Below are 14,688 nucleotides of genomic sequence, written 5' to 3'. Positions count from 1 at the left end.
TGACATCTGCTACTGTCAAAAGGCCTGCCAAAGGACTGACCTGTTTCCTCTCCTGTAGAAAAATATTATTATTAGCCTTTTACATTGAAAGCCTTGATACAGGCCAGTGAACTTCAACCATACCATTAGCTGAATCTGTTCTGAAGGTTTATGTAAGGTTAGCCCTCTTAATGAGGATTTCACAATCTTCCTCTTCCCTCTCTAGACCCCTGTGGAGGAGGTCCCTGCAGCCATTGCTCCATTCCAAGGCCGAGTCTTAATTGGAGTTGGAAAGCTCCTGCGTGTGTATGACCTGGGCAAGAAAAAACTGCTTCGGAAATGTGAGAATAAGGTACTGCCTTCTGTTCCTGGCCAGAGCTGTCAATTTGGAATGAGTGATACTTTGCAGCAGGAGTGAAACAAGGGGTTTAGCTGCTACTCCAGCTCAAGTGTGTGTGTTTACTTGGTCATCAGAGCTGTGTTTGCCTTGCTGGGTGCATCTATCCAGAGTAGTACTGGACTAGACTGGGCTGTTGTGCTGCCCCTCTACATCCCATGCACATACCATTTTCTTACCACCATTCTGACAGTGTTGCAAGTTCCTTTTCGTCCCAGCTCAGTGCAGGCTGTCACTGACCATGTGCAGGGGTCTGTACAGACTGTTCCTTTGGCCACCTGATGACAATGTGAGAGGTCTTACCCATATAGAAGATAATTGCTGGGAATGTTTTGTTAGTTTAGGTGATCAGCAGCTGGGGGACAGAAGCTGGAGAGTGCATATGACCACCTCGTCACATCCCCAGAATGTTGAAAAGGGGATTTTCTCCTTGAAGTAGATGGTCCTTCTTGCTGAGCATCTCCGCTACTTTAGGAAAAGAAATTGCAGGAGCATGATTTTCTAACTCTTAATTGCTTGCTCCTCCCTCTCTCGTGCAAGCTGCAGAACCTGTGCCAGTAGCTCATTACTGCACAAAAGAACTCCAGCAAGCTAACAGACAGACTGGGAGCTTGTAGGGGAACTTTTTTTATTGTGTTGTGTGGTTTTGTGAGGTTTTGTTTTTTTTTCCCTAAAACATGACTCACATGAAAAAGTGAAACTTTCCTTCTTGGACCTTCCATGACTTCCATGTCTCCTCACTATGTGAAGAGACATGGAAGCAATGCCTGCTTGTAGGGATGTCCTGGCATCTCCAATCATGGGCTCACCAGCAGAGCTTGTTCTTTGAACAGTGTTCATACAGAGAAGACTGGGAATGCCACATGGTGTATGTTAGGTTGCCCTGTATTGATGGTGTATTTAGAGTGGGACTGTGGTATGGCAGAAATGAGAGATAGTTTTGGAGGAAGGGATGGGGAAGTGGGGAGTGAGCTGTAGTTCACAGGCAGAAATAGTGTTTCAGTTGGAGTATGGTAGAGTTAATGGGTTGTGCTTCCCTGTTTGAAGCACTCAGGTTTTGTCCTTTCTCTCTCAAAAGCACATTGCCAACTACATCTGTGGGATCCAAACCATTGGGCACAGAGTGATTGTTTCAGACGTTCAGGAGAGTTTCATCTGGGTGCGCTACAAAAGGAATGAGAACCAGCTCATTATCTTTGCTGATGACACTTACCCCCGGTGGGTCACTACAGCAACGCTCCTGGATTATGACACTGTGGCTGGAGCCGACAAGTTTGGTAACATCTGTGTGGTGAGTGTGCTTTGCTGAAGTCAGGGCTTTTTGGACATGTTTTCCCTTAAAACATCCGTGATTTATCTTAAAAGAATGAGAATCTGTCCTTAGCTGGAGACAACGCCCTGTACCATTGAGCTGTTTTCATGGGGTGACTCTGTCATCATAGTGGGCTGCAGTTTATCGGTTTATTAAATGAAGCAAATCAGTTGAAGCATCAGCAAGTCATAAACATATTTCTGAGGTATCCAGTAATTTGTTTTTACTGTGAATAAGCCTTGAAAAGAAGCGTGTGACTGTGAAAGGGCCCATGAGAACTTTAGTCAGGGTTATCACTCTTACTTTTTCTGACTAAACCTCATCGCTGGCATTTAGCTTTCTCTGTCACTTCCTCTCCACAGTTGGCTTTGTCAGCCAACACTTCCCCACTTGGCTGGATTTCAGCAAGGGAGGAGGAAAGAATAGATGGTCTTTCTGGCAGAGCTTTGATCTCTTTCTGAAGTGTGCTCGGGTGCTTTGGAGTGCAGAGTTCAGCACGCGTCAGATGCTGCGCCTGCAGGATTTGGCCAGCACACAAATCAGTCCTCTTCAGCTTTCCTGACCCACATCCATCAAACTGTTTCCTTAGTGGAAACCACCTTCAGATCAGTTTGACCATACCTCCCAGAGTGATCTGCAAGTGCCAGGCTGGGCAGAGGCTGGTTGTGAGGCCCTGCCCATGTTGAGTGATGGGCTATTGGTCTTGATACCACTGCTGTCATATAACTGTAAAGGCTGTTTTGGAGAGGCACCTGGATTATTCTGCTGTAAGTGTAAAGTGGTTCTTGCAGAGTCCACAAAAGCAGCCTTTCAGACAGCACAAGGGTTCTCCAGAGATAATGTGCTGCTTCTCTGCAGCTGACTGATTCTTTCTTCCACTTTCAACACAGGTGAGATTGCCTCCCAACACCAATGATGAGGTAGATGAGGATCCCACAGGCAACAAAGCTCTCTGGGACAGGGGCCTGCTTAATGGAGCATCGCAGAAGGTAATACTTCATGGGAAGCACATGGTTATTGTAGGAAAAGAATGCACTGCTTTTCTGTGAAGGCCTTTGCAGTGTTGTCCAGGAGATGTATTGGCAGTTCTGCTCCTACACAATCTGCTGTGCTGTGGGTGATCTGTTTTCACTGTTGCTCCAAGCCAAATTTCTGAAATCACAGCTGAAGCCTGTTTGGTGTGTTTGATGGAAGCAGCTCATTTTCTTTTGCTGCTTTCTCTCGTTACTTGCATCCGTTTGTCCAGCTGAGTTTTGCCATCTGGTCACAGGTGGAAGGCACTTCCTTTCTAGAAAGGCATTTCAGAACTAGCAGTTGGCTGAATTTATTCTGCTTTCCTCTCTCAAGCCCTTTGATGCTTTTATATAAGCTAAAGAAAAAACATGCTTCTGTGCTTGCCTTTCAGGCTGAAGTGATTATGAATTATCACGTGGGAGAGACGGTGCTTTCCTTGCAGAAGACCACACTGATTCCAGGAGGCTCTGAATCTCTTGTTTATACCACGTTATCAGGGGGGATAGGAATCTTGGTCCCTTTTACTTCCCATGAGGTAAGCAAGGCCAGGCATCAGGCTGCAGTCTTGCTGCTTTTTGTGCACCTATCCCCAGCCAGTATATTAATGTGCTGCATTCCCTGAACGGCTCCACAGTGCCTGAAAACCAGAGCTACAGGAGAGCCTGTGGCTCCAGTGCAGAAGGAAAGAGGAGTTTGCTGGTTCCTGCATTGGCTCTATAAAGAGTGGAGAGCTTTCCTTGTTGCACTGCTGTTCTGAATCTGTGCTTTCGAGGAGCTTTGGGGTGGTTCAGTGTCTGAGGAGGGAGGAGTCCTTTGGCATGTTTTGTGTAGCCTGTAAACTATTGATGTTTCGAGTCCTGAGTATGGTATTCTGTTCTCCATTTGCTGTGGCCTCTTGAAGCACTGGATGCCAAGAGTTGGCATCCTTGTTGGAGCTGCAGCTCCATGCTGCTCTATGCTTCATTTCCTGGGAGGCTGATCCTGACCAGGGTGGCTGCTTAGCTCTGCTGTGGGTGCTTCCCAGGTGGAAGTGGTGAGGGGGGTAGCCATGACCTTGGCTGCCGTGTGCAGGGCTGCTCTGGCAGAGTCTGGTAATGACAGAACCACAGAAGGGTTTGGGTTGGAAGGGACATGTAAAGATCATCTCATTCAACCCCAAGTGGCCATGTAATGGCAGTGTTCCAGCCACTGCAGGAGTACCTTCTGATGGGTGTTGTCTTGCCTTGCTAGCAGCACTGATGTGTACCAAACTGTTCTCTTACCAATCCTTAATCTCCCCAGGATCATGACTTCTTCCAGCATGTGGAAATGCACTTACGGTCTGAGCACCCTCCTCTCTGTGGACGAGATCATCTCAGTTTCCGCTCCTACTACTTCCCAGTGAAGGTAGGCCCTGAGCACATGGGATCACCTGGTTATGGGGGTGCAGCAAGTTTCTCTGGGGTACAGCTTGAGGCTGACAAAAGCAAGGCAAGGTTATTGTCTTGAACAAGGCAAGGTTGCTGTTCAGTGGGGAAGACTGGGGGGTACTGTTAGTAATGGCTCGTGTAGTGCCTGTGGCAGCTGGCTCTTGAGCAGCACTCTGTAAGGAGAGCAGTACTTAGCACTTAATACATGTCTGTTTTGGTTTCTTAACTCTTGTAATGAGCCTCCTGAGGGCTGGTCCCAAGACCCAAGCTGAGAGGTGCTGTAGCTGCACTTTTCCATTTCCCCACAGCATCTCCATTTTCCACCAAGAGAAGCAGCATTACGTAGCTGCTGGTGTGGCTGGGTCAAACTGAGTGCTGCCCTGGGTTATGTTTTTTCCACCACCATTGGAAAGGGAAATCTAAGTTCAGAAACAGCTGTTCCTGCCTATTTCTGCTTTTGAGGAACTGTTAGAAATTGTGAACTGCTAAATGCTATGACCAGAAGGATCCGGTGGTAGTTACTACCAGGGTAATGTGCGTGGAGTCAGTCAGAGCACTGTCCCAGCAGACGAAGCTCTCCAGGTGTTCTTGATGAGCTTCAGGGTGATTTGCAGCATACGCAGCCTCAAAGACAGCTCCCATGTGTTTGAAGCTGCCTTTGTCATCACTCACAGCCTCCCCCACCCTTCCCAGTGCAGGGCTCAGACCCAAGCGGATCTCTCTTCCTTTCCCTTGTGGGATTCTTCAGCTGCACCCAGGCCTTTAGGGTTTCTGTTTCGTTAATCAAGCTGGCCAGTAATTAATGTGATGCTAACTGCTGCTATTCAGCAGATGAGGTCACCGAGCATGGTCTTGTTTCCAGGACAGGATTAAGAAAGTCCTGGGAACAAACTGTTTGTGGCCATTTTCCCCTGTTTAGGCAGGGTTCAGTGCCTCTGTGTGGTGTTGATTCAGTTCTCTTCTCCTTGCCCCTCCAGAACGTGATTGATGGGGACCTGTGTGAGCAGTTCAACTCCATGGAGCCTAACAAACAGAAGAATGTGGCTGAGGAGCTGGACCGGACCCCACCTGAGGTGTCCAAGAAGCTGGAGGACATCCGCACGCGCTACGCGTTCTGAGCGGCAGCTGGCAGGGGCAGAAATGCTTGCGGCTCCTCTGGGTGCTCTTCCAGGCACCGTTGAGAGGAGGAATGTGTGCTTTTTTTCCCCCCTTTTCAAATATTGGTTTGGTCCTCTTGATTTATTTTCAAAGTAATGTGACTCCAGTAAATACAGTATCAGGTATTAGGTTTCCCAACACATCCTGCTGCCTATGTGAAGGCTCCTGACATTCCAGCTTCTGGCCAGAGCAATTCTCTCTTGGGAAGTGCCCAAGGCAGGATGCCAGCTGACCCTCAGCCCCTTCTCCTTGTCCTCCCTTTCAGACTTGGGAGTCCCAGGGTGTCTTGCTGAAAGTTCTGTAGGGCAGGTCCAGCTGGGTCTTTGCTGGGTCAAGTGGGGTTTGTGATCTGCCAGCATTTTAGAAAAGGAAAGGAAGGAGCTGTGGCATGATTCAGGATTACCAGGCTCCTCTTAGTAGCCAGTGGTGAGCTGCTCTGGGCTTATGGTAGTCCAGGGAGCAGCCAATGGGAAGCTGGCTGTGTGGAGGGTGCAACTGTCACACTTGTCTTCAACGTTTTCTTCTGAATTGCAAGGGGGTTTTTTGGACTTGCCATTTCTGACTGTTTTCCCTGTAAATAGAGTTTTGTACAATGTTGACTCTCTTGGGGGTGGGGAAGAGCGAGGCCCGAGTCTGGGACTTGATTGGTTTCATAATAACTTTGGCAAGAGAGTGTCTCCAAGCTGTGACTGTGAGCAGCACATGAAGAATAAAAGCCTGTTTTTTCACTACCCTGGCGCTGGGGCTCTTCTTCGTGGCAGCTGCTGCTGACCTGGCGGGAGCAGGAGGGGAGGAGGAGGAATACAAAAATGTGCGCACCCTGAGAGCCCCTGTGCTCCTGCAGGCCCCTCGCTGCCCCCCTGCCCTGCCTGGAGCTGGTCCCCTGCTGCTTGATCTGCCCCAGGACACACACAAAGCAGGCTGTGGAGAGAGGGAAGTCATTTCTCCAGCCATTCCAGAGCATGGCTGCACTTTAGGGGTCTTGTGTTCTTCGGTGTAGCAGCTGCAGCTCTGGGAGGAGCAGCTGGCTGCCAGGAGGGCTGGGGAAAGGTCCCTGTCCCAGAGGCTTGGTAGCTGGCTGCAGAGGCTCCTAGTCGGAGTGCACCCACACAGCAAGTGCTTCCTGGTTCTGCTGGGTTGCTCCCTGCTTCTGCTGGTTGGATCTGTCTGAGGGCCTGTGACATCCCGGTAAGGATGCTGCTCCCCACTTGGGGTTTGGAGAGACAGGTGGTCCTTGGCCTGGTGCCTGTGCTCCCTTTGAACAGCTGTCACGTTCTCCGGTGCATGTACTGTGTGGGGTGAGGGCAAACACACCCTCCTGCCCTGTCCTTTGCACCCTCCTCTGCTCTCCTGTCTCGTCTCGACCTCACAGGCCTGCGTTGGCAGGGGCTTAGAACCCTTTGGCTCTGACATGGCATGTGGAGCCCCACCCATCCTCTGCCGACGGAGCAAAGGGCTTTGTGCTCCCTTCCCAGGCCTGAGTGGGGGTGGCTGTGTCAAGGGAGAGGCAAAGGGGAACTGAGCTTCGTGGGGTCCAGCTTCTGGCTTGCCATGGACTTAAAGTGCTCACCCTGTGCTCCCTGTCCGTTGTCCTCCCCGAGGAAGTGATGCTTTGGATCAGAGGGCACTTCCAGCAGAGCTCCAGTGACACTTGGTATTTGTCATGCTGGGGTCCTGAAAGTGAAAGCGGGGGAGGGGGACGTCTTGAGATGTTCCCAGACTGGTTTCAAGTACAAGGTTTTACTTCTTGGCTGTGCCTGGTGAATAACCTGTCTCCAGTACAAGCTTGGGAGGGACTCACTCCCAGCCATAAGGAGCCAGGGGGTTGTGGGGAGCTGGCTGAGCCCCAGCTCCCCTTTGCTGGGGCAAGGAAGGTTTCTCAGTGAGGGTTCCCCCCTGCAGCCGCAGGGAACCGGGTCCTAGCTGCAGTCTGGGAGCAGAGCTCCCGGGGCCGTGCACTGAGAGCTGTTTGCCTTGGGCTCATCCCAGCACTGGTTTCCAGCCCGGAGCAGCCGAGAGCAAACCGCCCCCAGCACAGCACTGCGCAGCTCTGCACTTTCCCTTCTCTTCCTCGCCCCATCCCGGCTGCCAGGCTGATGAGTACGTGGGCAGGGAATGCTATTAAATGGCTTCCTTCGGTGACTGCAGCTGCTGCGGGCAAAATCCCTGCGGACACCTGAGTGAGGAGCTGGACTAGCTCCTTCCCTGCTTAGAGCTGAGCATCTTGCCCCCAGATGAGTGCTGGGAGGGAGGCAAGGGCCGTGCCCAAGACTGGCCAGGACCAGAGGAAGCTTGGCAGGAGCACGGCAGTGGCCCTGACTCCTTGCCAGGGGAATCCCAGTGCGCTCTCACAGGCAGAAGTGCATTCCTTCCCACGCGTTTCCCTGGGAGCACTGACCCACTCTTTGATAGTCGATTTTTCTTGCTGACCCTGTGGATGCTCAGCAGCCCTAAGCACAGACACAGTGGCTCTTCCAAGGGGCTCTTCAGGGTGATGTGGGGGAGGACAGTGTCCCATGTCCCTTGTCCCCTGCTCCTGGCAGGAGCTCAGCCGTGAAGCATCCTGAGAGAATGACATGGGCTTGGGCCATGGGGAGCAGAGTCCTGCTGGCCTGGAGCCAGCCAAGCATACCTCAGCCCCTCTGAGATCAGTGCTGCAGTGCAGCCCTCTCCCGGGCATGTGCTGGGAAGGTGCTGGGCTGAGTCCCACTTTGCTTGCTCCAAAACGTGCCTATGGGTGCTCAGCCCAGTCAGTGCCCTGGCACACCTGGCCAGGAGAGCCCAGCACCCTGGGGGTGCCGGTGCTGGCAGAGCAGAGCACCCCGGGGAACCTAGGGCTGTGCAGAGTGGTCAGCTGGGCACCCCAGGGGCCATATGGGCACCTGACTGGTTTGGGTGGGCACCCTGCAGGGATGGCTCAGCACCCTGAGGAGTGGAAGAGGCATGCACCATAGTTAGACTCGGCACCCCAGGGGCTCCCTGCTGCTGCAGTGAAGCACCTCAAGGAGCAGGGAGGGACGCAGGAACATGAGCCAAGCACCCTGGGGATACTCAGTTGCATGAGCTGAGCACACTGGGGACACCCAGCTGGGGCAGCAACGCACCCCGATGAGCAGTGAGGTACCCACGAGGGTTAGCCTAGCCTGGGCTACCTGCGTACCCTGCGGACAACTCCCGCTCTCGCCGCCCACCCTGGGGACACCCATCCGGCTGGGGCAGCCGAGCACCCGCGGCGGGACAGGACTGGACTCTCCCCGGGCCGTGCGGGGCGGTCGCTCGGTCCCCTCTTCCCGCCCGGCCCCCGGCCACCGCCCCGCCCGCTCCCCGCGCCACCGCCCCCCGCCCGCCTCCCGGGAAGCGCGGGCACGGCCCCGCCGCCGCCGCCGCCCGCGGGTGGACGCGTCCCGCGCCCGCGGCCCGCGCGCCGCGCCAGGTGGGTCCGCGGAGCCTCGCGCGGGGGCGCGGGGGGCGGCCGGGCACCCACGGCCCCGCGTGGGGACGCGGCACGGGGCGCACGCACCCCGCGACCCGGCCGTATTTGCTTGGGGACATATTGCAGGGACATGGCACACAGGTCCCTTCCCTGGGGATGTGGGTGGCACCCCTTTGCGTGGGGACACTGCACGGCGCCTTTGCGTGGGGGCACGGCACGGTACACGGCACGGCTGCTTTCCCTTGGGACATGGCATCGCGTGGCCCTCCTGGCACCGGGACATGGTGTGGGGACGCAGATGAGGCCCCTTCTGTGCTGGGATATGGCATGGACCGTGCGGGGGACACAGCACACCCCCCTTTACAAGGGGACACGCTGTGGAAGATGTGGCACAAGGACATGCTATGGTCTTATGGTTCCTTCCACAGCGTAGGGACATGGTAGAGCCCCATTCACGGGGGTGTAGGGACACGACGCCTCTGTGTGGGGACCCAGCATGCGGTGGCTTGGCCACCTCACCAACCCCGTCCCTCAGCGTTCCTCGGCTGAGGCCGGACTAACTCACTGCTGGGATAATGGGGCTGGGTTGAGCCCCCTCCTTCCCTGGAAATCCCCTGAGGGTGTCATCAGGGAAGCCCTGGTAGCCCTGCCCCAAGCGGGATACAGCCATACACGACTCCACGGCCACCCACAGTTCTTTGGCCACCAGAGGCTCACGCGGGGCTGTTCCCTCCCCGCCGCCCCCGGGGCTCGGAGCGGGTGTCTTGCCTGGGGGCTGCAGCCTGGGCGCCTGCCTGCCCTGGGGCTGCAGCCGGGGCTCTCTTCCCCCAGATTCCCTCTTGTAGTCCGGGGGTGCTCCTGCACCCCTGCAAACACATCCCTGCCAACACCTTGTGACGGCCCCGGGACCTGCTGCCTCCTGCCACCAGCTGGAGAGGAGAAGCCAGCGGGGACTGCCGGGAAGGGGGACTAACCCCCCATCCATGGCAGGGAACAACTGCCCGGGGCTACCGGAGAGCAGCCAGTGCCCGGAGCCTACACCTGTCCCTTGTCCCCACACCATCCACGCCACTGCCCTGGAGGCTCCCGGTGAGCCCCAGCCATGTAGGCACAGCTTGGGGCTCCACTGACGGCCACCATCAACATGCAGCAGGGCTACGCTGCCGTCCTATGTGAGTACAGCTGGGGGACAGGGGGGATTGCCTCAATAGTCACCTCAGTGGGTGTCCCTGAGGGGGCTGATGCCACTGGCTTTGGCTGCCCAGGTGTCCTGGCTGTGCTGGGGCTGGAGGCTGCAGCACCAGGCGAATGCGAGCTCACCCGCCTGCTCCAGGACAAGCTGCAGTACGAGATGCGCCTGCAGTACATGGTAACCCCAGCTTTGGGAGGTGGGGGGACACGTGGCATTGCAGGGCCCCGGTTTGCTCCAGGGGGGACATGGGAGGGCAGCACCCACTGCTCTACAGTGGCCGGGTGCTGGGTGCTGTGTTTTTTACCAGGGACAATTTGTGCCAAATTGTGCCCAGAGCTACTTCTCCTGGGGGCTGACCACACCAAAGGGCTTTTGCACTGGCTCCCTGGTGTCATGCTGAGGCTGGCAAGGATGTCCCCATTACTTTGCCCCTTGCCAGCCCCCATATTCTTCCTTGCCTTTCCAGAAACACTACTTTCCCATCGACTACACAGTCCAGGTCCAGTACGAAGAGGTGCTGAGGCCATCCAACATCACCCGCCTGGTAAGAAGGTGGCAGGGGAGAGTCCCTTGATGGGAGCATTCCAGGGACCCACGGGGGCTGCATGGCTCTCACCGTCTTGCCCTTTAGCGCAACGGGACAGTGTCGGAGGCAGCACTGCGGTACCTCTGGTTCCATGTCAGCTCCCAGGCGGTGCTGCGGATCCGTGAGGTGCTGCCAGAGAAGCACCCATCCTGGAAGTACACCCAGGAACTCTGCCAGCTCTTTGATGCCCTGGGCGAGGAGTACAGCAAGTACCGGCAGGTGAGGATCTCCCGGGCCCCCCTGGCACCCCTGCCCAGCCGCCCATCATGCACTCGTGTGTTGGGAGGACGCACCCAGCCATGAGCACCCGGGAGGGGGACAACACGGGCATGGACATTTTCCCTGCATGTGGGTTCTGGGGAAGGACTGACGGGGACAGGGTGCAAAGACAGGGGTTGGGAACAGAGTGAGGGGCCGTGAGGTAAGGCCGGGATAAGCTCCACATCTGGCATTGGTGGTTCAATGGTAGAATTCTCGCCTGCCACGCGGGAGGCCCGGGTTCGATTCCCGGCCAATGCAGCAGTTGCATCGTTTTGTTGCCAGCAACCCCTCCCCCTTGGGGGACCAGCAGACCTGGGGAGGGGGAATGGGAATGTCACACACACCGACCTCCGTCACGGGGTGGTATTACCACGGCCGGCGGTTGCGCGGGATCAGGCAGAAGGTGCCCATGAATTCATCTGTTTTCCTGGTGGTGGTCCTGCTTCTCTGCCCAAGCTTCTGCTGCCTCGATGGAGCTGCTGAACCCCGAGGCAGTTGCATTTGGGTGCTGGACACAGCTGTGTCACCGATGTGAACCCGACGTGTGGCTGGGTTGTCCTGTGCCACGGGGCAGGTTCTGCAGCCCCTCTGAGGAGAGAGTGAGCTTTGCTCGGTTGTCTCATCAGAGAGTTAACTCTGAAGGCTGCTGCCAACCCGTCCTTGCTGTAGGTGATGCGAGGCAGCGGGGAGCGGCGTTCCTATGGGCTGTAGGCGCGGTATGAGAGCTGTGTTGGGGTGCTCTGAGAGGGTGTTCAGAGCTGACAGGGCCTGTTCCTGCTGCTCGCGCCCCGCTGGGTTTGGGAGTGTGGGGGAGGGTTGAGATACTGTGCACATCTGGCATTGGTGGTTCAGTGGTAGAATTCTCGCCTGCCACGCGGGAGGCCCGGGTTCGATTCCCGGCCAATGCAACAGCTGTATCTTTTTGCACCCTGGTGTCCTTTGGCGACTGCCAGGGTGCCTGTGGAATAGCGCAGAGGTGCTCCCGTGGATGCTCCCTTGGGCATCGCCGTGCCCTCGGGGCCGACTCTGTCGTTTGTGTGGGTACTCAGGCCCCGAGGGTGGCAGCAGCAGCTCTGCCTGCAGTGAGTATCCCGGGTTTGGTGGCACTGGGGAGGAGTGAGAGGAGATGGTTTGGTGACTGACCACCTCGGCTGGGAGGCAGGGAGGGACACTGTCTCAGTGACAGCAAGGGGTGCTATGTCGGTAGCAGTGAAGGTCCCTGGCTTAGGAGCAGTGGGAGGTGCTGGTTCCTGTCAAGGGTGCCCAGCCGCGGAGACAGATGGCAGCTGTGGGCAGTTCCACATCTGGCATATGTGGTTCAGTAGGACAATCACTGTGCTCCTGCTCAAAAGGCAGGGTTTGGTTCCTGGTTAGTGCAGCTCAGTGTCCTGCCTTTCACCTCTGCAGCCCCCAGCCCCTCCACCTCACTTGGGCTCCATGCAGCCACGGCATGCTCTGGCTGGGAGATGCTGCTGCATCCCAAGGCAGAGGTGTTTGGGTGCTGGATGTGGGTGGCCTGTCACAGCTGTGTCACCAATGTGAACCCGAAGTGTGGCTGGATTGTCCTGTGCCACGGGGCAGGTTCTGCAGCCCCTCTGAGGAGAGAGCAAGCTTCGCTCGGTTGTCATCAGAGAGTTAACTCTGAAGGTTAATGACAACCCCTCCTTATTGGTGATGTGTGAGGCAGCAGAAGAGGCGCTTCCATGGGCTGGAGCCGCGGTATCACAGCGGTGTGTTTGGGGTCCCCTTTGTGTGTGTGTGTGTGTGTGCATGTCTGTATCTCTGTGTCTGTATGTGTGGTGTGTTCACGGCCAGCCGTGCCTGCCCATGTCGCACTCACTCTGCCGGATTTGGTACCGTGGGGCCGTGCCGGGAGGAGCCTCACATCTGGCATTGGTGGTTCAGTGGTAGAATTCTCGCCTGCCACGCGGGAGGCCCGGGTTCGATTCCCGGCCAATGCAACAGCTGTATCTTTTTGCACCCCAGTGTCTCTGTGGGACCACGGGGACTGCCCTGGGTGCCTGGAGGGACCACACACCCCCCAGCACATCTGTCCCCCCGTGTGGACGCGAGGAGTGTCATTGTCGGGGGAACAAAGCCAGGGCACCTTGGTGATTCCCAGGGGACTTGGTGGCAGAGAGGAACCCTGCCTTATGGGCAGTGGCTGTCCCATGGCTCAGTGACAGTGAGGGTTCCTGGTGTGACGGCGGTGACAAGGGTCTTTGGCTCGGTGTCAGTGAGGACCCCTGGCCCAGGGCAATCGGGCTTGCATGGGTCTCTGGGGTGCTGCCACATCCAAGAGGCGGCTGTATTTGGGTGCTGGATGTGGGTGGCCTGTCATGGCTGTGTCACCGATGTGAACCCAACGTGTGGCTGGGTTGTCCTGTGCCACGGGGCAGGTTCTGCAGCCCCTCTGAGGAGAGAGTGAGCTTTGCTCGGTTGTCTCATCAGAGAGTTAACTCTGAAGGCTGCTGCCAACCCGTCCTTGCTGTAGGTGATGCGAGGCAGCGGGGAGCGGCGTTCCTATGGGCTGTAGGCGCGGTATGAGAGCTGTGTTGGGGTGCTCTGAGAGGGTGTTCAGAGCTGACAGGGCCTGTTCCTGCTGCTCGCGCCCCGCTGGGTTTGGGAGTGTGGGGGAGGGTTGGGATGCTGTGCACATCTGGCATTGGTGGTTCAGTGGTAGAATTCTCGCCTGCCACGCGGGAGGCCCGGGTTCGATTCCCGGCCAATGCAGCAGCTTCATCCTTTTGCACCCTGGTGTCCCTTAGGGGACCTTGGTGACATCCTGGTGAACTGTCCCTGCAGACAGATGTGGAGGCGGTGGTGGCCGATCTGGTGAAGCTGATCCACAGCGCGGGCGCTGAGAGCCGGAGCAAGGCTGTGCGCCCCAAGGCACTGCTGGACAACTGCCTCAAGGTCATGCGGATGCTCTACGGGGTGCCCTGTGAGTTGGGGATCAGGGTGGGAGGCCTGACCTTGGGGAACGCAGGTGCCACGCAGGGGGGCCATGTCCCACACCATGGCAATTGTTCCCTCTATTCAGGTCGGTGGGAGTCCACCTAACACTGCAGAAGACCCCTCACTCAACACCTCCTTGCCCTGGAGCCTCGGATGCTGCCTCTGCTCCTCCCAGAGCCCCATGGGGGGTTCCCAAGGAAGGTGCAAAGGTGGGACAAATGCCACCCCACCTGGGACCAAACACTACCCCTTCCAGGACTGTGGGACTGTTTATGGCTGTGGGGTCTTGTCCATCCAAGACGTCTGGCACCTTTTGCATGGGTGTGGGGTCAGACACACCCCCCGTGGCAGGCAGCTGTTAGGAGGACATGCAGCCTTCCCTGCCCACAGGGCAGGTGAGGGCATCACCCTGTTTCTCTCGATTTGTATTTTTTCCTCAGCTTTCAGTAAACACCAGTTAATTCTCTAGCATTGCAGCTCAGCTTCTGACTGGGTCCCGGGAGCCTCCAGCCTTACCCAAAATAAAGGACCAGCAAAGAGAACCCCACTGCCTCCACTGCCTCCTCTTTTGGGGTGTCAGCCGCCTCCCTTGCCGCTGTGGGGGAGAGACTCACTCTGATAAAGGGACCCCTGCCAAGCTGCCTCTGTCAGCCCCGGCTGCTTCCCCGGCATGGAAACATCTGGATTTGTTTGTTGTGCTTGGCTGCGCGGTGCAGGCGGCACACCAGAGGGACTGGGGCTGCCTGGCTGCCTCCCCCCTTTACAGCTTAGTTCATTACCTTCATCAGCTATTAGAGACCTTAATTGGTGTATTCCTGGCTGAGGGCTGCTTAGGCTCATGAGTCCATGGGCACTGCAGCATGAGTAGAGACAACGTCTTCCTCCTCCTCCTCCTCCTGTTCCTCCTCCTTTTCCTCCTCCTCCTCCTCCTCCTCCTCCCTCTCCTCCTCCCTTCAAGCCTTCATGCCTAGTGATGATTCCTGTTTATA

General features: G+C 56.4%; 2 protein-coding genes and 4 non-coding genes across 7 annotated transcripts in view; all 6 read left to right on the top strand.

The window, feature by feature from the left end:
• The window catches only part of SF3B3 (splicing factor 3b subunit 3), a 29,317-nt gene extending 23,317 nt beyond the window's left edge, over positions 1-6,000 (top strand). The window contains exons 21-26 of the mRNA XM_039558625.1: positions 206-331; positions 1,455-1,667; positions 2,579-2,677; positions 3,094-3,237; positions 3,984-4,088; positions 5,089-6,000. Of these exons, the coding sequence (XP_039414559.1) occupies positions 206-331; positions 1,455-1,667; positions 2,579-2,677; positions 3,094-3,237; positions 3,984-4,088; positions 5,089-5,229 (828 nt within the window). The 3' untranslated portion in view covers positions 5,230-6,000. The remainder of the gene's footprint in view (positions 1-205; positions 332-1,454; positions 1,668-2,578; positions 2,678-3,093; positions 3,238-3,983; positions 4,089-5,088) is intronic.
• A 2,654-nt stretch (positions 6,001-8,654) lies between these two features.
• IL34 (interleukin 34) lies at positions 8,655-14,241 on the top strand. Of its 2 annotated transcripts, none has more exons than XM_039558263.1 (7): positions 8,655-8,702; positions 9,693-9,874; positions 9,968-10,071; positions 10,361-10,438; positions 10,526-10,699; positions 13,547-13,685; positions 13,785-14,241. In XM_039558263.1, the coding sequence occupies exons 2-7, from the start codon at positions 9,847-9,849 to the stop codon at positions 13,802-13,804; spliced, it is 543 nt and encodes a 180-aa protein (XP_039414197.1). In that variant the 5' UTR covers positions 8,655-8,702; positions 9,693-9,846; the 3' UTR covers positions 13,805-14,241. The 2 variants fall into 2 exon arrangements, with proteins under 2 accessions (XP_039414197.1, XP_039414196.1); XM_039558262.1 differs by having other exon boundaries at positions 8,658-8,702; positions 9,534-9,874.
• TRNAG-GCC lies at positions 10,929-10,999 on the top strand. Its single transcript has one exon. It is a non-coding gene; the product is annotated as a tRNA-Gly (tRNA).
• TRNAG-GCC lies at positions 11,579-11,649 on the top strand. Its single transcript has one exon. It is a non-coding gene; the product is annotated as a tRNA-Gly (tRNA).
• Positions 12,632-12,702, top strand: TRNAG-GCC. Its single transcript has one exon. It is a non-coding gene; the product is annotated as a tRNA-Gly (tRNA).
• On the top strand, positions 13,404-13,474 carry TRNAG-GCC. The gene has a single exon. It is a non-coding gene; the product is annotated as a tRNA-Gly (tRNA).
• Positions 14,242-14,688: the final 447 nt, after the last annotated feature.

This window comes from Corvus cornix, chromosome 11 (assembly GCF_000738735.6).
Source record: "Corvus cornix cornix isolate S_Up_H32 chromosome 11, ASM73873v5, whole genome shotgun sequence".
NCBI lineage: Eukaryota > Metazoa > Chordata > Aves > Passeriformes > Corvidae > Corvus > Corvus cornix.
The sequence above is the reverse complement of the archived record's forward strand: the minus strand, read 5'-3'. Positions and strand labels throughout refer to the sequence as shown.